At 57.5% G+C, this 22,517-nt stretch overlaps 1 protein-coding gene across 19 annotated transcripts; it reads right to left on the reverse strand.

The window, feature by feature from the left end:
• Positions 1-288: 288 nt before the first annotated feature.
• TPM3 (tropomyosin 3) lies at positions 289-21,928 on the reverse strand. Of its 19 annotated transcripts, none has more exons than XM_074809600.1 (11): positions 20,454-21,928; positions 19,974-20,099; positions 13,465-13,598; positions 12,511-12,628; positions 12,192-12,262; positions 11,315-11,390; positions 10,189-10,251; positions 9,960-10,029; positions 8,070-8,148; positions 6,094-6,157; positions 1,466-2,191 (listed from the first exon to the last, which is right to left on the reverse strand). In XM_074809600.1, the coding sequence occupies exons 1-11, from the start codon at positions 20,565-20,567 to the stop codon at positions 2,114-2,116; spliced, it is 993 nt and encodes a 330-aa protein (XP_074665701.1). In that variant the 5' UTR covers positions 20,568-21,928; the 3' UTR covers positions 1,466-2,113. The 19 variants fall into 19 exon arrangements, with proteins under 19 accessions (XP_074665703.1, XP_074665713.1, XP_074665712.1 ...); XM_074809599.1 differs by lacking the exon at positions 11,315-11,390 and adding an exon at positions 10,745-10,820 and having other exon boundaries at positions 20,454-21,926; XM_074809602.1 differs by lacking the exons at positions 1,466-2,191; positions 11,315-11,390; positions 19,974-20,099; positions 20,454-21,928 and adding exons at positions 289-1,459; positions 10,745-10,820; positions 16,918-17,102.
• Between the last annotated feature and the right edge of the window lie 589 nt (positions 21,929-22,517).

The raw sequence follows: 22,517 nt of genomic DNA on the forward strand, positions 1-22,517 counted from the left end.
AGAGGGAATGGCCTCAAGCTGCGCCAGGGCAGGGTCAGACTGGCTCTTAGGAAGGATTTCTTTGCAGAAGGGGCTGTTGGGCGTTGGAATGGGCTGCCCAGGGCAGGGGGGGAGTCCCCATCCCTGGAGGGGTTGAAGAGTCGGGTTGAGCCAGCGCTGAGGGATCTGGTGGAGTTGGGAACGGTCAGGGTGAGGTTCGTGGTTGGGCTGGAGGAGCTTCAAGGGCTTTTCCACGATCATTCTGTGAACAGCTCTCACACAGTAAAGCTCTGCAGCCAGACAGCAGCATGGAGGGATTGGTTTTTATTTCAAAAGACAGTAAGACAATTTTTCGATTTAGTATCAAAACACTTGATAGGGTTTTTTTTTCTCCAGATTGGCCCCTAAAACTGCTACAACCAAGCAGCATGCTCAAACCACAAGCTACACGCCGCGAGCTTGACACATCTGCACACTCATGCCTCACAACTACACATCAGCAATGCACAGCAAGATGGCTTGTACCTTATTAAGACACTAAGAGCACTCCTGGCCAGGCGGGAAGGCCTCAGTTCCCTCCCTCAGGGTAGGCAAAAAAACTTCTCCAAGAAAACAAGGCTGTTGTACTTAAGATGTTAAGTGTAACCCAGCAATGAGCGATAAAGCTTGGTGCATCAGCACTTAGTGAAGGCAAATTCAACCCCTGTGTAGCAATGGGTTAGAGGGGCCGTGGCTTCTCTAAGCCTACCAGGAAAGGAAATGGCCAACAGAGGCGGGGGGGAGGGTGGAAACAACCCCTGTAAAGGTTCAGTTCAGATAACAGGCTTGGCTTTAAAAGAAAAAAGTCTCCTTTTGCCCAAGTTGCTTCCCCACAACACAGAGTTACCTTAAAGCTGAGAAATCGAACTGCTCTTTTGGCAAACAGCTCCTGGAAAGCAAGTTTTCCCAACAGGCTTCCATCCCTAGCCCAGCCACTGTGATTCAGTGGCCCACAGCCAGAACCATCACACCCTCTTTCCTCCCCTGTCAAAGCAGGGTGGCCCAGAGCTGATTAACAGAAGGTTAATATCCAATTTTTAAGCCAAGAGCTTCAAAGTGTAGCTCACCAGCCTCACGAGTTATTTGGAATGTTTACAATGGTTGCTACAAAAAAAGGTAGTTACAAAATGTATACATCTCAAACATGCTCCCCAAACATTATTGCATTGTTTATTTCCCTTAATAATGCTGTTTGAAGCTCTGCCCAACCTGATGACCTTTAACCCTGAGGCAAAGGAGATTTGTGTTTGGTCAAGTTGGCAACAGAAAAGTAAACTCTGGTCCCCAAGGGTTAGAGGTCAGCAGCGGCTGGGCCGGCCGCCCTGGCATCGTGTGGCGGAGGCAGTGGCAGGGATCCATTACATCTCGTTCAGGTCTAGCAGGGTCTGGTCCAGCATTCTTTGCGTGCAGAGATGCTCCTCTTTGGTGGATTTCAGTTTATCTGGCAGGAAGCAAGAGTCAAAAGTTACAAGTCAGCTTCAGACAACCAAGAAACCTTCGCCAGAGAAAGCTTGCGCTAGCCCCTTCCCAGCACGCTGCCGCAGCGAGTCCTCAGGCCAGGGTGCCTGGCTGGGTGCAGCTAGAAGCTCTGAAGTTACCTGGCTCGTTTGTAGCCCTCGCCTCTCGCATTGCTGGTGCTCCCAGTCGGCACGGTCACAACGTACCTTTAGCCAGTGCTCTAGGCAGTGTTTTGCATGCAGGTGCCTCCGACTGTAGCTAGCTTTCCCCAGGGCTTCAACACTTCCAGACAGCAGACCCCCGTGGCCCAGCAAGGCACCCAAGAGCAACGCAGAGGTAACACGCTCTTAGAAGTCACCCCCTGGAATTACAGCTGGTTGTGCCCCCCCCCCCCCCCTTCCCCCCAGCACAGGACAGAGATGCCAAGCTGGTCACCAAGACCACAACTACCTAGCAGCAGGGAGCAGACAACCATGCCTCAAGGACAGCGGGGAAGAGGCTGTTTTCAGTGAAGGGCAGGCAGGGAGCAAGTAGGAGCAAGGGTGCTGCAACTCTGCCCAAGACTACAGGCAGCTGCACAGTCAATTCTCACATGTTCCTTAAGCCAGGAGGAGAGCTCAGATCAGCAACTAGCGCTCTAGGTAGGCTTTACTCCAAAGCTGAGCCCACCCTTGTCACTGAAGAGATCCACGCGCTGGGACACCGGACAGACAGGCTGTAGAAAGATGTCCTTTAGGTACAGGCAGTTTCTCAAAGCCTCTCCCCAACCTCCCCAGGGTCAGAAACTGTGCACAGAGCGAGAAGCAGCCTTCCTAGAGCACTAGAAACTGCAGCGTTTAAAGATTCCCTGCAGGCACTCAAGGCACAGCTTCATGCTGTGGATTTAGGGACTTGCTTTCAAGATGTCCGTGAGCCTTCCCAACCCATTCTGGGGCTCTGCAGCTGCACTGGGGTGAGGCCCCGGGAACAACCGCTGCCCCCAAACCTCCTAGGTCAGAACTCAACTATATAGGAAAGTACTACAGGTGTGCAGTGTCTTACAGACCATGAGGTCAGTCATTTATTGTTCGAAGCCATCATTCCATGCAGCAGGAAATCCTACAGTCATTCAGCTAACAGTAAATTAAGTCATAAGCACTTGACAGGCATCTTTTAGCAGACATAAGCCTAACTCTTCTCTTGGTGGGTGCAGCCATTCTGGTTCCATGGAGGAGCCAGGCAGGACCCCCTGGACAAGTGAACAAGACTGCTCAAAACCCAGCCAAGTCTGAGGGCTACTTCACCAAGAATAGAGGTTACCTTTATAAAATAAAAAAAAAACACTTAAATAAATTAGAGAATAAATTCAAGTGCCCCATTAAGTAGCAGCAAATGCATAAAATTTGCAAGTCTGCCAGTCTTAAGAATGATCAGATTTCACTGTGGTCCACAGCACTGGTGGTCGCAATAAGCTTGTTTAATGGTATTAGTGGGCCCCCTTCTCAGTCACACAGATCATGCAGCGTTAACTTCAGCTCGTTAGAGAGCAGACGGTTTTTCTCAAGCTGGCTGTACAGGCGCTCTGCAGCAGCAACAGGATTAGGGGAAACAAGAGGAAGAGAGAAAAAGAGAGAAAGGGAAGGTTAGTAGAGTACCAAGATGAGCACATCAAATAAGCTGTCTCCATAACGCGTGCCTCTGAGGATCAAGTCTAGGCTATTACAGAGATGAAGCTGGGGAGAACAGAGGTTTGTCTTACTTGAACTTGCATTTCAGATCAGGAAGATCAGAGGAAACTGAGTTTAGGCAGAAATGAAAGTGCTGCCAAGTGCTTGCAAAGGCAAAGAAAGGAAGAGGAGAACACCAGAAGAGGAGCCTGCAGGCTGGGCTGTACCCAGGTAAGGAGAGACTTGGGATGTGTTTTAAGCCCGTGGAGCACTTTGCAGGAAGTCATCCTACCAGAGCTGAACCAGAAGCACCTTCCAGAGTGAGCCACACCACACGGCAGAGGGATTGATGGGTTTTAACAGCAGACCAGGGACACCGTAAGAACTGAGAATGACAGCATCTCATAGCTGACCTGGAGGACACGTCTTTGTGCCACACTAACAACTCACTGCATCTAGACAAGGACCGAAGGCAGCATCTGCTTCAGGTACAGGACCGAGGAAGCTCTGGCACACAGGCTCCTATTTTACAACTGCCCCAGAACAACTGAGCAGGGCACAGAACCGCAGAATCATCCAGGTTGGAAAGGACCTTGAAGATCATCTAGTCCAACCGTTAACCCAGCACTGACAATTCCCAACTCCACCAGATCCCTCAGCGCTGGGTCAACCCGACTCTTCAACCCCTCCAGGGATGGGGACTCCCCCCCTGCCCTGGGCAGCCCATTCCAACGCCCAACAACCCCTTCTGCAAAGAAATCCTTCCTAAGAGCCAGTCTGACCCTGCCCTGGCGCAGCTTGAGGCCATTCCCTCTTGGCCTGCCGCTGGGTCCTTGGCTCAAGAGACTCCTCCCCCCTCTCTGCACCCTCCTTTCAGGGAGTTGGAGAGGGCCAGGAGGTCTCCCCTCAGCCTCCTCTTCTCCACACTAAACAGAAAACTAAACACAGTGGCACAAACTGCCACTGCATCTGACAGCCTTCACCTCCCACCCAGTCCCTGTCTCGGGGCTCTAGCAGCCACGCGCATCCCCAGGGCTGGTACCAAGCACAAGTGCCCGTCAGCAGCTCCTGGGAACGGGAGAACCAGTCTGATCCTCCCCCAGCACAGGTCACCTCTCGGGGCTGGATGGTCACTGTCCTGCCATGCAGCCTGTCAGCCACAACCAGCCACCGCCGAGAAACAATTCAGCATCGATCTCTGCCTATCTACACAGGCAGGGTCCTCCTGGCCCAACAACTCCAATTCCTGCATTTGGGGGAATTCCAGGCAGTGAAAAATCCTTATCTGACAGCTTTCAGCCTGGCAGAACTAATCATCACAAACCGCAGCGACCCGCACAGCGTGCTGCCTCTGCCTGACGAGCGAGCACGAAGCACAGCAATTCTTGCTGGCTTTAGGCTTCTTCTCAAACCCTTGTACTACACAGTCCCTAGAAATCTAGGGCACTCTCTGAAGGAGATCTACACCATTCCTCATTACTTTCAACCTAGGAATATTTTGCTCTTGAACAAGAACTGGCCAAGTAAAATTCAGGACAATGAGTCAAGCTGTTCACATGGAGCACCCAAAGCACACACCCCGCCTCCAGTCCCAGCCCACACGAGCTCACCCTCACCCACCTACCCTCGGCTCCTGCTCTACCTGCACCTCGCTCTGCACGACGGAGGGTAGTAATGTGGATTGACTGTTCCTTAAAGCCACCAAGGGACCAAGGAACAACCAGAGAAGCCAACAATTTGTCCCACCACAGCCTAACTAGAAGTTAAGGGAAGTTGTGCTAGGGGGGGTGGGTACGCCCCATCCTGGCCTACACCAGAGCCCACCCTGCGCATCAGCCACTACCACAGCTCGGGACATGCTCTCTGGCCTCCAGCCTGGCTCTGAGCACCCTGACGCCAGTCTCCAGCCCCAGGTGATCAGGGCTGGTCCTGGGTCTCCAGAGTGGCAGAAGATGGGAGCGAACTGCAGTCAGAAGTACCGGTGACTGCAGGCCGGTGCAACAGCCCACAGCCTTCAAACAAGCGTTACTGCTTGTGGACAGGGACCTGAGGATCCACTCACCAGGGAGCAGAGTGACTGAAATAATTAGCATGACCCTTCCTAGACCTCAGCTCCTCCACAAGGAATGCCTGCCCAGGTCTGCTGGGGCTAGCTCCAGTGTTTGGCCTACTCCCTTCTCCACCCAGCCCTCGGGGCAGCTTTACCAGCCACCATCCTCACAACCCAGAGAGCTCGAGGACATGTGTCTCCTGGTCAGTTAATCTGCATTTCCAGCACTCCTGAGTCAACAGTCCAGCTCCCAGTAACCAGCCTGCACAAGCCCAGCAATCCAGTCAGACCAGAAGCCTCTCAAAACCTCCCAGGGCAGAAGTTGCATCACCCACCCATCCATGCATCTACCACCCAGCGTGGAGTTCCATCAGGAGGAGCAGGGGAAGGGCCTGCCACAGCCCAGCCTTCGATACCATCGCTTGCAACACCGCTGTGCAACCGCAGAGCCACCCGCTCCACACAGTGCGAGTCAGTAATAAACCCACAGCTGAGAAGACCTCCCCGTGAGGAAGGGGGCTACCTCCCACCTGGTAAGAGCTGGCAACCCAACGTTGGGCTGGAAGCCTCCACACCCCCAGAGGCTGGTGACGGTAGCCCTGCCCCTCCTGCGGGATCTAGACCCCCTACTCCAGCTGCAGGTTTGGTTACCAAGGAGTTATGGTTCTTGCTTTGTGCTTACAGGGCACAGAGTTATTGCCCCACACCCCAGGAGAGTCAGACCACCATCTGCCAGAGCCTTCCAAGCTACTACCCTTCAAAATTCTTTGCGGGAATGCTCCCTCCTTCCCCACCCAGACCCGGCAGAGAGGGGACGGCCCTGACACAGAAGACAGAGTGAGAACAGGCTGGGGCAGTTCAGCATGTCTGGACTATCCTCGCTGCTAGTGCCATTTGTGTGGAAAATGGAGCGACACAAACCTGAGGAAACCACGGGAGGTGTCCCATTTCATCAAAACTCTGCTCATGAAGGGCTCTTCGGGCACTGCAGCAGATGAACCAATCCAGAAAGGAAAAAATAGTTGACGAGCCACCACGAGGCAGCACGTCCAGTTACGAGAGGCTGATCAGTGTTTATGATACCAGAGCAACCAGCAACAGATGAGAGCAGCGGTGAGGCATGCCAAGTGTTTGCAGCCTGCTGCCAGCTGCCGTGCTCAGTGTAAAGCTCCATGCCACACTCCCAGGAGGATCCCCTCACCCTCAGCCCCTGCCTGGGGAGGGGAGGACTCTGTAAAACACAGATTTCCTGGCTGGGATGGCCACAGCCCTGCTGTGGTGTGTTCTCCTTCCTGAAGGAAGGGGCCACATATCCCCCCACAGGCACAGGCAGCACCTCCCACCCAACCAGTCCCGTCCAACTGGAAACCAGCCAGAGCTCACTTGGTATTTATTAGCTTTCACACCCTGCCAGTGACCTAGTGACTATCAGATGTGGCGACTTCCCACTGTAAGGCAGCATTTGGCCACCGACGCCCACAAATGCTACAGCGCGGGCAGGCGTGAGGAGTGTCTTCAGCCAGGCTTAAGCAGGCACAGCTCGAGGACTTCCTGCTACAAACCCCAGCCTCCCATTTGACCCTACGGAGCATGCTGCGTGCCACAGCACCGTTTGCAGAGCTGCAATTCACATCTGTGAGCCAGTAAGAGACCCAAAGGGAAAAATCCAGCACGTTAATGAAGTCTGTGTATTCCACCAAGGGCGATGAGGGTTACACTGGTTTGAAGGCAACATTGAAACAGTTACTCTAAAGCAGCAAGTGGTCACTAGAAGCCTATTTCTCAAAAGCACCAGCCGATCCATTCAATTTATACAAGAATTGTTTTCCTTAAAAAAGGTGACATCATGCTCAAGCAAGAGGCAAGAGAAATACAAAAGGAGCTTTATGGCTCTACACAAGATATGCAGATGAGAACAACATACTCCCAGCTACACCCAGACATTGAAAAGGCAGCCCCTCAGAGCACAGCAGTGTCTGGCACGTCGGGTCAAACAGAGGGAGCTTTGTTTAGGAGCAAGTGCAGCATAACTGGGGGGCTGCTGCTGCTGTCAAGCTTCAGTGTCTTTACAGCACTCGTTCCCAGGGATGCCCTGTGCACAGTGACTGGAAAAAGGTACTGGAATTCAGAGTGAGATGACAAGAGCGTGAATGTAGGGTGCAGATGCAGAAAAAGCCACCAAGCAGAGAGGCAAATCCAAAGTGGAGTTTGGAATCGCAAGACTTATCTGTGTGAGACAGAAGGAGACACTAATTTTAAGAGAAGCTTAAGGGTTTGTGCACAGCAAACTCTGCTTAGGGAGCTTTCGGACACGAGCGGTAAGGCTCTTCCTCTGCGGTGCGAGTACGTGGCCTCTCCTCGGTTAGTGGTAAGGACTGTGCGGAGCAGCTGTTAGCAGAACCCACCGCAAATCTGAACAAAAAGCCGAGTAGCAAAGTTGCAGAAATGTACGAGTTCAGCTACTTCCACAGATCGGTTCATGATCCAGCTCATCTCAAGCCTGTTAGAGCAATTCCTAAAGAATCCACTCGAGCGCTATCCACAGCCTCTTCCAGGAGGAATCCCGAGACCATGGCTCAGTGGCTCCAGCAGTCAGCTAAGCCACGTTACCTTAGGAAGCCTTTCCCAGTGGGACTGGGAATTGCACTCAGAGTTCAAGTCAGGACCCTTTCAGGCCAGCACAGCACTTGGTGTTACACATGCAGATCACAAGGACCTAGAGTTAGAGTAGAGCATGCTGCAGGGAAGCCTCCGCAATCCTCGAGGCAGAGATCTGTAGAAGTAACCTAGACACAGTGCCATTGATTCTCCAACTATGAAAATCACAGCAAACCAAGCAAGCTCTGGCGGTCTAGCCTGCTGAAGCGAGAGGCAAACACCAGCCAGCTCATATTTACATGGAAGTCATGTCATTCAGGGCGTGGTCCAGTTCCTCACTAATTGCTTTGTACTTCAGTTTCTGGGCATAGAGCTCATCTAGAAGAGGTTTAGGAGGAGAACAAAAGGGAAACAATGAGGGAAGGCAGAGGATTTCTTCCAACACCCTGGGGCAGGAAAAGCAGTATGGGATTCATGAACAGAAGAAAATGAAGTTAGATGTGGAGCCACCAGGACTCTGTATTAGTTCCCAACAATGAACGGGAAGGTTCCAACAGCCTGAGGACAGTCTGACCAGCAAGTGCCTTCCAGGATTACAAGCCAGCTCTGAGGGGAGCAGAGCCAAGAACTCAAACCACATCAGCTTGTGAGAACAAGCTGCCCAGCTAGGTCAGCAAGAACCACTGACAGGAGGAGTAGCAGGGAAGGGCAACTCCATCCACTTAGGGAGAAGCTTGCTACACCTAAGGAAGGCACAGATTAACTGAAGTGCTTTGTTCTCACCTTGTCTCAATACAAAAAAAAACAGCTTGGGAGAAGTCAGTCACGTAATAGTCTTGGGCACCAGAGGGAATTCCCGTTCTGTAGCACACAGCTGGGCAGGGTGAGCCCAACAGACAGGCCACGCCTTGTTCTCCATCAGATAATGGAGCAGACAGGCAGATCACCCACCTTCAGGGGAGGAGGCAGTCCTGAAACTCGCACTGATGCGCTCCTTGAGCGCTGCGCAGAGCTGGCCCAGGCTTCTCCCAGCTCTGGCTGCCTAGGCTACAGTACAGCTGGTAATGTTGTTAACGGCTTCACAGAGCCCAGAGAACTTTGTCAGTTGTCATAAACTAGGTCACTTCAGCAGCAAGGCAGGAGACCAGAGCCAACTCTCAATCAACGTGTTTCAAGGGAAGCATGCAGGGATTTGGAGGAGTTTTTGCAGTTCCCAATAAAAACTTGCCCTGGATCATGAGATGGCTCAAATTGCTGCTTGGCTGCAGTTCTGGAACAACTTAGCTGACACCATTGCTATTTCTAGATAAAAAACTCCTGAGTGACTCCAGACAGTAGGATGCGGCTTTGAATCTCCAAGACCTGGCACTAAAAGGCATGCTGTGGCCAAAGCGGGAGGCCTGTAAGAGTTTTGGTTTACCAACACCACCACCCCAGCCACAGCTATCCATGGAGAAATCCAGCCACAGCCCCAGATTTAAGGAAGGCAGTTGGGACCTTCTCCTTCCACGGCTTAGGGAAAAGTAGGACTCTGTGATGGCTGGCCTCAGGAGTGCTCCTGAAGTACTATGAAACCAAAAGAGGAGGAGGAAAGGAACCCATCCTTGGCGCAGGCTGACCACCATGCCACATGGATGGGGCTTCTGGTGATTTCGTCTTGAACCAGGACTGACACTGGGGAACCCGAGTCTTCATGGGGGCCTGTTTCACGACTATGTGGTTGACTTGCAGCAACACTGTCTGCAGCAGCCAGCCACACGCATGAGATTCTGCACACAAGTATGTTACTGTAACCAATTCAGGTCGAGTTCAGGCATTTTGCTTCCTATGCTGCTCCTTAAATTGGGTTAAGCTGGAGCCCAGGAATCCAGTTACCTTCCTGAGGACATCGCAACCAAGATACACCAGCCGCACTATCTGTCACTATCAGTCAGATACGGCAAGGTGTTTGAATCAAGAGCTTGAGATCTGCCGCAGCGCAGCCAGGGAACTGTTTTCAGAGTAGATACACGGGGCACGACTCAAGCCCAGAGGCACCAAGCCTCACCTTGGAGGCAGACTTAGGTCATGCTCCAAGTATTGAGGAGCAGAGCAGTGTGTCTCCACTCTCCAGCTTATCCAGGAGACAGCCTTCCTCAGCTCCCCACTCCTCACCACATACTCTTTGGCTTCCCATCCCCAAAATGTACCTTCCAAATCATCAATGGTCTTCTCCAGCTTGGCTACAGACCGTTCAGCGAATTCAGCCCGGGTCTCCGCCTGGCAGACAGAAGTGAGGCAGTTAGTACAACAGCTCTGGGACACAAAGGACCACAGAGGCGCCCGCCCGAGGACGTGAAGTCTCCCACCCTCAACACTTCTCCCTGATCAAGCTGAGGGCAGCTCACCCAGCTGGGCCATCCCAACACAGTCACTCACCTCTTTGAGTTTATCAGTCAGGATCTTGATCTCTTCTTCGTATTTATCCTCTTTTTGAGAGTACTGTGGAAAAGGATAGGAGTCAGTAGTCAGCCACCCTCAGCAACCCCAGATACCTCCCACTCCAGAGAGCCCACGGCTACAGAGGGAGACTTAAACTCCTCACTGCAGAGCACATGCCCACAGAAGCTTCCAACTGGGAGTTGTTCACATCCCTACCCTAGTCCAACAGAACTGGGTCACACAGCAAGTCCCACATCATGCATGTCACAAACTTGGGCGCAGAAAAATTCTCATCCCAGCAGCATAAACATCTTGGCTTATCGAGTCCGCCCCAAGGCAGGGAAGGGCAGCCAGACTTCCCACACTCTCAGCTTCTAGAGCCAACATCAGCCCTGCACTGAAATCCGTTAGCTCTCCCGAGACAGCAAGCACAGCGCTCTCCTTGCCTGCTTAAGGCTGCAGTTGCATCATTTCCATCTCAGTGGGTGCTCTGCTGTCACACACCCTCCTAGCAAAACAGAAATGTTTCTGGCCCTTGGACAAGCAGCCCTACCTTCTCAGCCTGAGCCTCAAGAGACTTGAGATTGTTGGTGACATTCTTCAGCTCTTCTTCCAGCTCGGAACATTTACTGTGGGGTTTTGTAAAGAAAAGGGGGAGAAAAAGGAAAAGAAGTGGGAAGGAAAGACAGGAGAGACAAGTAGTAAATCCATGTGCAGGGAAGACCGGGAAGGTCTTTAGGAGATGGTCTGCAATCAGACTGGATGGGACCCTGCTTTGAGGCACTTGTGCGGAAAGCAAGTTCCCTTCCCACTTCCAAGTTTATAGTTTGAGTATTCTGCCAGCACACGCGCAGGGCACTGAGCTGAGCAGCTGAGATGTGGACACAGATTTCTGCCGGACCTGGAGTCTTCAAGTAGAAACTGCATGTTTAGTTTGCTGAAAGGAGGAAAGCTGTTCTGACAGACAGATGGACAGCCACCACCACTCAGACAGGAATATTTATGGGCAGAGAGGACAGAACATTCCAGGAAAGAGAAAGATGCAGTTAAGCTGAGGGAAGGAGCGTGGCAAGACCACCACAGGAGTTCTGGTTTAATGGTTCGAGAAGGGAAAGGTTAGTACCTTTTCTTCGGCAACAGACAGACACTTCAAGTTCTGGTCCATCATTCTGATCTGCTCCCGCAGCTCCCGGCAACGACTGTTAGTGACGGTCACACGATGGCACAAGCCGGGTGGGGGCAAGGGTCAAAAGGAGCACCAATAACACAATACCGCAGAGCAAAAAAGGGGGTAGGGGAAAAACACAAAAAAGTCATGGTCACGACATGCATGTCTGGGCAGGAAGCACAGTGCTACTGCTGCACACACACTAACTTTGTTAGACAAGGCCCAGAGTACAGAAAGGCCCTGACCAGCTCCTCAGGGATCAGCTAAAGCATCCAGACACGTGAAAGGAGCCCAAACACCACAACTGGCGTGTCTGCTCCGAGCAGAGGAAGTCCAGCTTGCTGCTCAGCAGTGCAGAAGCCTGCAGTGGTTACTGCAAATAGTTTAAGAGGCCAGAGACCAACCTCAGCCACAGTTCTGCCCTTGGACATCCCACGTGCCACTTCAGCTCCCAGCCCGGGAGGCCTCTGCTGCTTTAGGACAAGCACTGTGCACTTTTGTGCCCCGTAGCAACGTGTGAGGATCTCGTGACCATACGTACAAAGCAGTGCTGGTGAACACCGAGCGGAGAAGGATTCTCCGGCCTCGCTAACTCATGAGTCCCTTCATGCAGAGGGGCAGAACATCTCCACTACAAGGCAAATCGCATCGTCGCCAACTCCACATCCTCAGTGGACCTAAGCCTGTTCCGAGCAGGAAAGTGCTTCCAACTCTTTCATCTGAGGATCTAAACCCACCCTGTGCTTCAGGCCTTGTGTAACAAGGTTAGAAATGCTGTGTTAGTTCCCATGCAAAGGTAGCCATGCCAGTTACATGCGAGCAGATTACTCACGACTCTGCAAGCTCAGCTCTCTCCTCAGTGCGCTCCAGATCTCCTTCTATGATCACCAGTTTCCGAGCAACCTGGAAGGGAGAAGCCGAGTTAAGAGGAAGGAAGATTATTTTGTACTTGTAGGCTGTGCAAGGCAGTAAAGGGAACATCCGCAGGAGTCACTGGAGCTGCCAGAGTCTTTTGGCGAAGGGGAACCCTGATGTAGCTCTGCTGAGAGCCAGGGTCTCCCCCCAGGTTTGCTGAGGAAGCCCTGCCAGCAGGAAGAGGAGCCACCTCTCCTGGCCAGGGCCAGCTGTGCTAGAACATCCAAGGGTCTCACCTCCTCATACTTCCTGTCCGCCTCCTCTGCGATGTGCTTGGCTTCCTTGAGCTGGATCTCCTGCAGTTCCATCTTCTCCTCATCCTTCAGAGCTCTGTTTTCAATCACTTTCATGCCTCTGCCCAAAAGAAAGCACAGGGAGGGGAGATGTATAAAACAATCCCACACGAGCCAGCAGTGTAATGACTTTCAGAGCATTAACAGTGCTCCCTCAGGACCACGTTGCTTCCTTAGGAGCCGTGACACCTCTGAGCGCCGAGGTAGCACAGGAAGGCAGACACCACCAGGCTGATGCAAATACAGCAGCCTCAATTGCTCAGAATTAACTGTTCCTTAGGACGTTACTCCAGCAGCTCATTGGGCTCCTGGACCACGGGAAATGTGGTGCTGCCGAGAAGAACAAGCCAGACTGTCTTAGGGACTCCACAGGGCTGAGCCAAGCCCTTCCCAGGCTGGAATACAGGAAGAGCCAAGTCTGTCTTTATGGCAGGACATCAGCTGGGTCAGGCTGCTCACTCCAGCGTGCACACCAGTGAGGTACATCAGCCAACTGGAAGTGGACTGCTCCCCTCTGAATCACGCTGCCAGGTCAGGGGACATCTGCCAGAAGGGAGGATGCTGGCAGAAGCAGCAGGAAGAGAGGCTTCCCCACCAGCAGCCACCTTTTACAAGTCAACAGTGTCCCAGAACCCACTGATTTCTCCTCCCTTGGAGGCGGGGATGCACGGTAACACACAGTACTTGCTCCTTCACCTCAGGTCCCAAGATACTCACCCAAGGCCAGCAGCATTGGTTTAGTCGCTCTGCATAAGCAGGTACCCACTCCCACATCCCGCCTTGATGTGGTATCTACTTCCCACCCTCCAGGAAGCCCAGGAGGTTGATGGCGCTGGGCCCTCAGTCAGGAACACATGTGAAGTGTCTGACAGAGCGAGAGCAGCAGCCCTTGCTCACCTTTCACTTTCATCTGCAGCTTTCTCTGCCTCTTCCAGCTTCTGCAGAGCTGTGGCAAGGCGCTCCTGGGCTCGGTCTAACTCCTCCTCTACCAGCTGGATACGGCGATTCAAAGATGCCACTTCTGCCTCAGCCTAGAGGGAGCAGATGAGGGTGACTCAGTCCGTGGCAGGTTTAGCAGTTAGTGCAGGGCAGCTGAGGTCTGCCCCCAGGTCAGCGGCAGCACACGGGAAGCCAAAACAAAGCCAGAGTGCTCTATCCACTTTCTTACAGAGGCCGCGCTCCCGTGCACTTGCACGCACGTTAAGCTTCCCAACATTTCACACACACACGCTTTGTCCGTGTGACAGTCATCCTGCAGGTTTCCCGCCTGTCAGCTTGAGCTGACGTGACAGTTTAAGCCATAAACACTAAGTAGATGACTTATGCTAATGGATCTTCTCTGCAGCTGCTGTAATCCTGCCAGGCCATCAATCACAGTCCTATTTATCCACCACACCAGCTACCATTTAGCACAAAGTCAGTTTACTCATGTGATCCGGACATGAGCATTGCTTGAAACAAGCCCTCTCATCAGCAACGTGAGACAGATTTAACAGCTTCAGGTTCCGAAGGCTGCCAAGCTGTGGCAGGGCAGTCAGGCCGGGCTTTCTACCGACCAGGGCTCAGCTGATCACTGGCGAGCCCACGACCCCGGCGGCTCAAGCCCCAGCTGTGCTCCAGGTTTCCTTCCTCCCAGCGATTCACTGAGAGCCCAAGGGAAGAGCAGAAGCCTCGTCCAGTCTTGAGACAGGCTGAGGAGTCTGTTCTCCAGCAACAGCCACAGGCAGGCAGCCCCCTCGGTTCAGCCGTACGCGCCAGGAGCTGGTGACATCGCCGAGAGCCCGCAGGTGCCATGCACTTGCCAGAAGTGGGACCACAAAAAGCAACCGAGGCTTTAATGAATCAGCAGAGATCAGAAGCCATCACACTCCTCAACAAGGCAGGTTATAGCATTGCTATCGACCACAGTGGAGGGGTCTGCTTACAGCCCAGCCTGCGTCAACCCTGACGAGAGTCTGGGGGGAAGCTGAAACACTTTGGGGACACTAACATCCCACCTGAGTGACCCCAGGGGAACCCCGAATCCTGCTCTCCAGCAGGATAACTGCGCTGGTACAAAGATGGACAGGGCTGCAGCCATTTCAGGGCAGCACTGAGACCTTCCCCAGAGACCCGTACGCAGACACACGCTGGGCATGTATGAAATACCCCAGCCACTTGTAACAAAGCAGCCTGCAAGTACCCGCTGCTTCTAACCATGCCCAGGGAGGGAGCAGCAAAGCAATGAAAGAAGCCAGTGTTAGAGCAGGGCCCAACAAATCACATCCAGCTCCCGGGAGAGGCAGTCCAAGCTCTTCCTCCCCGTTGGCAGCAAGGTGCTCAGCTCCCCCCCTCACAGCATGTTTCAAGACCAGGTTGCGAGAACAGAAATTGAAAAGGAGCTCCCATGGTGGCACGCCCTGCTCTTCGCCGGGGAAACCCACAACACTTTGATGCTCAAACAAGGCAGCGCTGCAGCAGGCTGCCCCAGAGCCAGCCCCACCAGCACGTTCCTCCGGAGGAGGAAGTGGTCTGCTCGAAAGAGGAACAAAACGATATGCGAAACAGAACTGGGAAGGAGACTTCTTGACAACGCATGTCTTTTGCCTATTGAAGAGGCGATGAGCTGTCAAGGTGGAGAACCTCCTCCTTCTCCCAGGGGATGGAGACACACCAGCACAGGAGGCCTCCATTTCCTGACCTCCTGGACCACATCATTTAGCCTTGACTTCCTGCAGGCAGCACTTAATCCACCCAAACCCCCCCCCCTGCTTTTAAGGAACTGACTCACTCTGCAGAAGGGTCCTTACACCTCCCTTTCTGCTTCTCCTCACTGCATACCACTGAAGCTGTCAGGCTTCCCTGCAGCACAGGGGTGATAATTCCAGGCAGCCCCACTGCCAAGCAGCACATTCCTGTCACTCCGTGCTTCCTTCAGGAAGGCAGCCCCGAGTCAGGGAGCTACCAGGAGCCCTGAAAGCCAAGGGCAGAGCCAGCCTTGGCCTTTGAGGCCCACCATTGCTTCCTCAGACCACCAAGATCTAACAGGGACATTCCTCAGGAGCCGAGGGCCAGGCTACGGGGTGAACACAAGACACGGCTACACTGGGAGCACTGGTGCTCTGCCCTGTAGCGAGACTCCAGCAAGCTGGGAGAAACACGCATGTTCCCATGACAACGCCACTATTGCAAGAGAATTCCTTATGTGGCTGCAAAGAAAGAGCCCAGCTGAGGTCTGGGAGTGGCCTCGTCCCACTGCACGGCAGAAGCTTCTGCCATCACCCTCGGCGGCAGAGCCGGATCCGTCCCGCAGCAGCAGCACCACACTGCTCGCTGCCGGCGTCAGACTCGGGTGCTGAAGGTGGAAAAGCCTCAGCTTGAGGTTTTGAACAGAATCAACCGCAAAAAAAAAAAATCACTGAGCAAATTTGTGGAGGGTCACGCCCTGATCCGAGCCAGTCGCCCACAGGGACCTGCCCCGTGTCACCGCCGTCCCCACCTCTGCCCGGCTCAGCTGCGAGGGCAGGTGCTCGCCAGTTCGGACTCCGCCGCGGTCGCTCCTTCCTTCCCTCCAAACACCCCCAGCCCGGTCCCCGCCTGCCCCCAACACGCTCTCACGCAGCTGCCGGTCCCGGGGGCAGCGGAGATCCCCGCTCGCCGGGATTTGGGCAGGATGTAGAGTTTGGGAGTTTTCCACCGGGTTCCTGCACCGGCAGCATCACGAGTGAAATCACTTCCATTTTCTCAGCGCACGCCAAAGCCGCTCACACCTTTGTGCTTCCAACTCGGGGCCAGACAAGATGGCCGGGTTCCTCCCCTTCCTCCCCAGCGGCTCGGGGCGAGCAGGCAGCCGGGGAACCCAACCGGGGACCGGGCGCCCTCCCCGAGGATCCCCCACCAGCCTCGGGACCCCCCGACCAACCACTTTCAGCTCCGGGAAGCCGGTAACGATCAAACAACGATCCGTCAGCTCCTTCCGCTCCTCAGCACCGGCCGAGACATCGCGGTTGGGGTCCGGGGGACCCCGGTGAGAGCAGCCGCCGCAGCCACCCCGGGACACACGGCGGGGACGCTGGCCCGGGGGGGGACCCCAGCAGACCCCCCGGCGAGCGGCGGAGAGCCCGGATCGCTGCAGAGACCCGGGCCGGGATCCCGCAGATGCTCCCGCAGCCCCGCGGCGCTGCCCGGACCCAGCCCGGAGCCACCCTCGGCACCGCCACACCCGCGGAAACGCCGCCCGCCGCGGCTAAACCCCCCCCCACCTCTCCCCACCCCGGGGGGTCGCCACGGCCGGCTGCGGAGCACCCCCTCCCCGGGGACCGGCGGCGGGGCCGACCCACACGGCCGCCCGGCCCGGGGGACCGGCGGTACCTGCTCGCGGTTGCGGCGCTCGGCCTCCACCTCCCGCTGCAGCCGGTCCGCCCGCTCCTCGGCGTCATCCGCCTGTTGCTGCAGCACCTGGATCTTGCGCTTCACCGCCTCGATGGTGGTGGCCCCCGCCATCCTCCCGGCCCGTCCCGCCGCTCCGCTGCGCGCCCGCCCCGCCCTGAAATACCGGAACCCGCCGCCCCGGCCCGGCCGCCCGGGAAGTGACGTCACTTCCGCCCCCTCCCTTCCCGCCCGCGTTGCCATGGAGACGGGGAGTAGCCGCCCGGCTCCGCGATGGCGGGACCTGGGGGACCGGGGGGGGACCTGGCCCACGCGGGACAGGACCAGCCCCACGTGGGCTTGGGGACAGGGGGACCTGCCCCATGCAAGTGGGGGGACACTGGGACATGCCCCACAGGGACTGGGGCCACTGGGACATGCCCCACACGGGTGTGGGGACACTGGGACCTACCCCACGGGCATTTGAGGACACAGGGACCTGCCCCATGCAAGTGAGGGGACACTGGGACCTGTCCCATGTGGGTGTAGGGACACTGGGACCTGCCCCACGCAGGTGGGGGGACACCAGGGCCTGCCCCATGTGAATGTGGGGACACAGGGACCTGACCCATGCAGGTGGGGGGACACTGGGACCTGCCCCACGTGGCACCAGAACCAGCCCCACATAGGCCTGGGGCCACGGGGACCTGTCCCACGCAGGTGTGGGGACACCAAGGGCCTGTCCCAAGTAGGTGTGGGGACACAAACGCCTGCTCCACGTGGGTGGGGGGACACAGGGACCTACCCCACGGGCACCTGAGGATACAGGGACCTGCCCCATGCAAGTGAGGGGACACTGGGACCTGTCCCATGTGGGTGTAGGGACATTGGGACCTGTCCCACAGGGGCCTGGGACACTGGGACCTGCCTCACGTGCGTGTAGGGACACAGGGGCCTGCCCCACACAGGTGGGGGGACACAGAGACCTGCCCCATGCAAGTGGGAGGACACTGGGACCTGCCCCACGTGGCACCAGGACCAGCCCCACATGGACCTGGGTGCACGGGGACCTGCCCCACGTGGGTGTGAGGACACCAGGACCTGCCCCACGTGGGTGTGGGGACACCAGGACCTGCCCCACGTGGATGTGGGGACACAGGGACCTGCCCCACGCTGGTGTGGGCACGTAGGGACCTGCCCCACAGGTACCTGAGCACCTGGGCCTTGCTCCACCCAGTCCTGGGAGCCTGCCCCACACAGGCCTCCACGTCCTGCCCCATGTGGGCGCACGCACCCCTCGGCCCCTGCCCTGCTCCACGCAGCCCCCCACCCCTCGGGGTCCTGTGGCCAGGCGGCTGTGAGACCCCAGGGCCACCTTGTCCCTCAGCCCCACGGGCCTTATACGGCCACGGCCGGGCCGCAGCGGCGTCGCATTCCCGGGGGCTGAGCTCACACGCCGCCTCCCCCCAGCCCTGGGGAGCCCCTGGCCCCCACCGGGCCGAGCCCCCGCAGCCTTGCGGCAGATCCCGCTCCCCTCCTTCCCCCCCAGGACGGAGCTCGGGCGCTCGCCGGCATTGCCGAGCCGCAGAGTGCTGCTGCCAGGCTCCCGCGCCGCCGCCGCGCGCCAAAACCTGCTGTTGCAAAAGCTTTTGCTGTTGCTAAAACTCTCCGGTCTCAGTTGGGGCAGAAAACGCTGCACGGAGCCCCCTGAAAGCTCAATAAACCCCCCCGGAGCTGCTGCTGCCCTCGCTCGCCACGAATTCTCTTCGGCAGCGCTTCAGGCACGCAGATAAAAGGGAAAGGGGCGCCAGGCTGCTGCCCTTGTGTCACCTCTTAAAAACCTGCACAGCCGGGCACATGCACCAGGGGTGCGTTTGCCAGGGCGGAGAGGGCTGGCACGCACTCGGCCGAACGGCTTGGCACGTCCCCCAGAGATGAGCTGGTGACCAAAGGGGCCCGATCCTGTGCGTTCCCACAGACTGGAAGGAGCTGGGAGGCAGCTCTGTGCATCCAACACTCCGGGGTGTGAAATCCCTCCTCCTGCCCCTCCGCTTCCCTGAGCTGGGGTGAAACGGGGGGAGTCCCAAGAGTCACCCTGGGGGGTGGCAGCCAGAAAAAGGGGTCTCCAGATTCACAGAAAGGGATGAACGAGTTGCGAAGTGGGGATGTGGCTCTCAGCACCGCAGTGTGGTGGCAGGGAGAGAGCGTGAAAACGCCAGTGGGGAGCAGAGGGAGGGAAGAAGGGTGCGAGGGAGGGAAAGGGCTCCCCAGAGCTCTGCAGTGCCGCGCTCAGCGTGTGCTGAGCTCCCGCGCAGGGCTGCCACTCCCGGCACACTCAGCCAGGGCCGTGCCAGGGAGCCACGAGCAAAGCCGTGGGGTTGAGAAACCACCCAGGGCTCAGGGAGGGCTTGGGAGTTCCCGATTACACCCTGGCGCCCAGCTCCGAGCCAGGACGTGCCGGTAGGAGCCAGCCCAGGCGCCGTGTCAGGGCTTGGGGTGCTTCCCCACGGCCTGGCGAGGGGAAGGCTCCTGCCTCCAGGCTGGACACTAGAGCTGGGCCCATCGAGGGAGAGGAGCTTTCTCGGCATCTCCCCGCCGCTCTACCCCTGAGACATCGGAGCCCCATGGGGTGACAGCCCCTCCAGCTGCCAGGTCCCAGCAGGTGATGAGCGGGGACAGACGCTGCGCCATGTGATGGCTGAGACAGCGGCCGGCCGGCGAAACCCTGCACCGCTCGCGCCATTGTTTTCCTGGAAACAGCGGCCAACAATAGCCTGGCTGTGCCGTTGTCACGCTGCCCATGCGGCCTCTGCCTGCCCAGGGGGACGAGGGCTCCCTCCTCCTCTGGAGCTCAGCTCCTCCGCTGGCAGCTGTGACTCGGTGTCCTTCCCGGGGTCACTCCCTGCTCCCAGACACCCCCACAGCTTTGCCTGGAGTGCACCGAGCCTGACAGGGACCTTCCTCTGTCCCCAAGGCCACAGGGGAGGGCTGTGGTCCCACTGGGAGGGCGACAAGGAGGGGGCAGCCAACCCAGCTCCCACCCTGCATCCCATACGTACATCCGCCGCCTTCTTCTCCGCCAGCTCCAGCTTCTCTTGGGCATCTTTCAGGGCCTCGGAGTATTTGTCCAGCTCATCCTCTGTCCCCTTCAGCTTCTTCTGCATGGCAGCGAGCTCGTCCTCCAGCTGGAAGGGCAGCAGCAGTCACCGCAGGTGGCTGCCCCTCCGGACCCCCACATGGCAGGAGAGCCCTGCCTACCCCATCGCAGGCTCATCTCTGCCCCACTGCATCCCTCCTGCCCCATCCTGGGGCCAGCTCTGCCCCACAGAATCCGTCCCTGTCCCACATGCCACCAGCTGGCAGGGGCTGACCCCCACGGCACCTCGACCCGGCCCCCGAGCTGTGGGACAGTGGCAGCTCTCACCCCCTTGTACCCCTTGTCTGTGCTGGCTCTGGGCTCAGCATGGTCCAGCTTGGGGAGAAGCCACCCCCCCCCCCCCAAACATCCTTGGGCTGGGGGCTTCTGCCACCCACCCTACCTGCTTGCTCCGCTCCTCTGCCTGCTTCTGCTCAGCCTCCGCCTGCTCCGCCCTGTCCAGGGCGTTCTCCTTGTCCAGCTTCAGCATCTGCATCTTCTTCTTGATGGCCTCCATCCTCGGTGGGACACGGGCGCCGGCGGCGGGGCGGCGGGCAGCAGGACAGGCAAGGGGCAGGCAGGGGGGCAGTGCTGCCTGCCGCCCCGCCACCTGGTTTATCAACTCTGCCTTGCCCGCCGGTGCGGGGGCTTTGCCTTTCTTGGGCCGAGCCGCCTCCCCACCTTCCCAAAAAGTCTGTGCTCGGGACCCATTGTCTGCCTGGGGGGGTCCGGGTGGCCGCAGCCTTATTTGGGCTCCTGAGGACAGCTGGGGTGGTTATAAAAAGCAGCGGCAGGTCTGTGAGCGGGACGTCCCGCATTGTCCTGGCTGTCCGCTCCCCCCGCGCAATGGGACACCCTGACCAGGGTCATGGGGACACTGTGCTCCCACCCGGCCACTCCCTTGGGACATGCTCGGGACACTGAGCTGGGTCCATGCGGCACCGGCAGTGAAGCTCCCCAGTTTGCACCCCACTGGGGGGGCTCGGGATGTTTTGGTGGCCCCCGGGTTGACATTTACCCACGTCCGGGGGTGGTGTGGAAAAGGGCAAGCTCAGTCGGATGCTATTTTAAGAGAAGGGGCTTAACATCAGCCCCTGACCCGAATTGTTTGGCTCAGCAGGGAGCAGTGGGGGGAGCCGAGCCCAACACCCGGGGCAGAGCCCATCGGGGAGCCCCCCGAGCCCCAAGCCCGGCTCCGGCCGCACCGGTGCTTGGCAGTGAGGCAGAAGATGCTGTTGGCAGCTGGAGGAGCAAATTCCCCAGGCACGAGGAGGAATTCTCAGGGCGAGTGGCAGCACTTCCTACGCAGCCAAGGAGATTAACGGCCTCCTCGCGCCGGCCCCAAGGTCCCGCTGGCTCTGTGAGCCAGGTCGGGATCTTCCATGGGGGAGATGCGCTGCTCCCACCCAGGGACAGATTTTGGGGGCTGAAGGGGTCAGCACCCAGGGACCCAGGAGACGGAGACCCCAGTGGCAGCTCCCCACTCCCCGGACAGGGCACCAGGAGGGGACAGTGCCCACGAAGGGCCCTGAGACCCATAAATAATCCCACGCATGGGGGCAACGGAGCCAGCAGCGGGCACGGGGCCACGTGCCTTTGCCCTGGGATCATCCCAGGCATGAGCAGGGGGACAGGTGGCGAGCGCTGACCCCGCCACCATCCCAAACCTCCGCCGGCCCCCGCGGGTGGCAGCTCCTGGCTCCCTCTCCCCAGCCCCGCGGAGACGGGCACGAGGTGCGGGCAGACAGGGTTTAGTGCAGCAGCGAGAGGGCAGGCAGGGGGTGCGGACAGGGGTGCAGAGGGACCCCCCACACTCCCCTCTGCCCACGGGAGGCTGCAGGCAGCATCTTGCCGGGTCGGCGCTGGGCATCCCTGGCACTGTAAGAATATGTTTGATATTTAGTTGGTTTTCCAATAAAACAACCTAATATCAAACATATCAGACAGAGGCAGGGGCAGGCAGAGGCAGACAGGACCCGGGGCTCAGCTCCCTGCAAGAGAAGGAGAAAAGAACTGGGAGGGGGGTAACTCCTCGCTGTTTGCCCAGGCAGGACCCACCCGGGCACCGCGCAGGCAGCACCCCAACCTCGCCTCAGTGTCTGGAGCCCGCCTGGGCGCTGGGATGCTCTGGGATCCCATGGCCAAGCAGGAGGCATCCTGCAGTGGGGACGAAGCCGGGGCAGGGAGGTGTGGGCACAGTCTCCTGGCATGGCACGGCACGGCACGGCTCAGCAGACAGCGCTGCCCACCCGTCCCTGGGCACCCAGGGCTGAGGGGACCCCGTGTCCGTCACCACCTTACCTGGGCCGGCTCGGGGGGCTCCTCGGCGCTCTGGCTCGGGGGCCGCCCAGCCGCCGTTTATAACCGCGCTCAGCCGCACCCGATGGGGGGACGCGGCCGGCGAGCGCCCTGGCCCCGTGCACGTGGCCTCGTTCCCACTAATTACCACCCATCAACGTCCCCCTGC

Source organism: Strix aluco, chromosome 30 (genome assembly GCF_031877795.1).
Source record: "Strix aluco isolate bStrAlu1 chromosome 30, bStrAlu1.hap1, whole genome shotgun sequence".
NCBI classification, from domain to species: Eukaryota; Metazoa; Chordata; class Aves; order Strigiformes; family Strigidae; genus Strix; species Strix aluco.

Bases quoted from the DNA above. Each gene is read 5' to 3' on its own strand.
- TPM3 (XM_074809600.1), bottom strand. From the start codon at position 20,567: ATGGAGGCCATCAAGAAGAAGATGCAGATGCTGAAGCTGGACAAGGAG. The intron at 11,391-12,191 runs GTGAGTAATCTG...CGTCACTAACAG, and splicing joins AGAGCTGAGCTTGCAGAGTC to TCGTTGCCGGGAGCTGCGGG. The intron at 2,192-6,093 runs GTTTGTGTCGCT...ATCTTTCTACAG, and splicing joins ACCTCCCGTGGTTTCCTCAG to CCTGTCTGTCCGGTGTCCCA.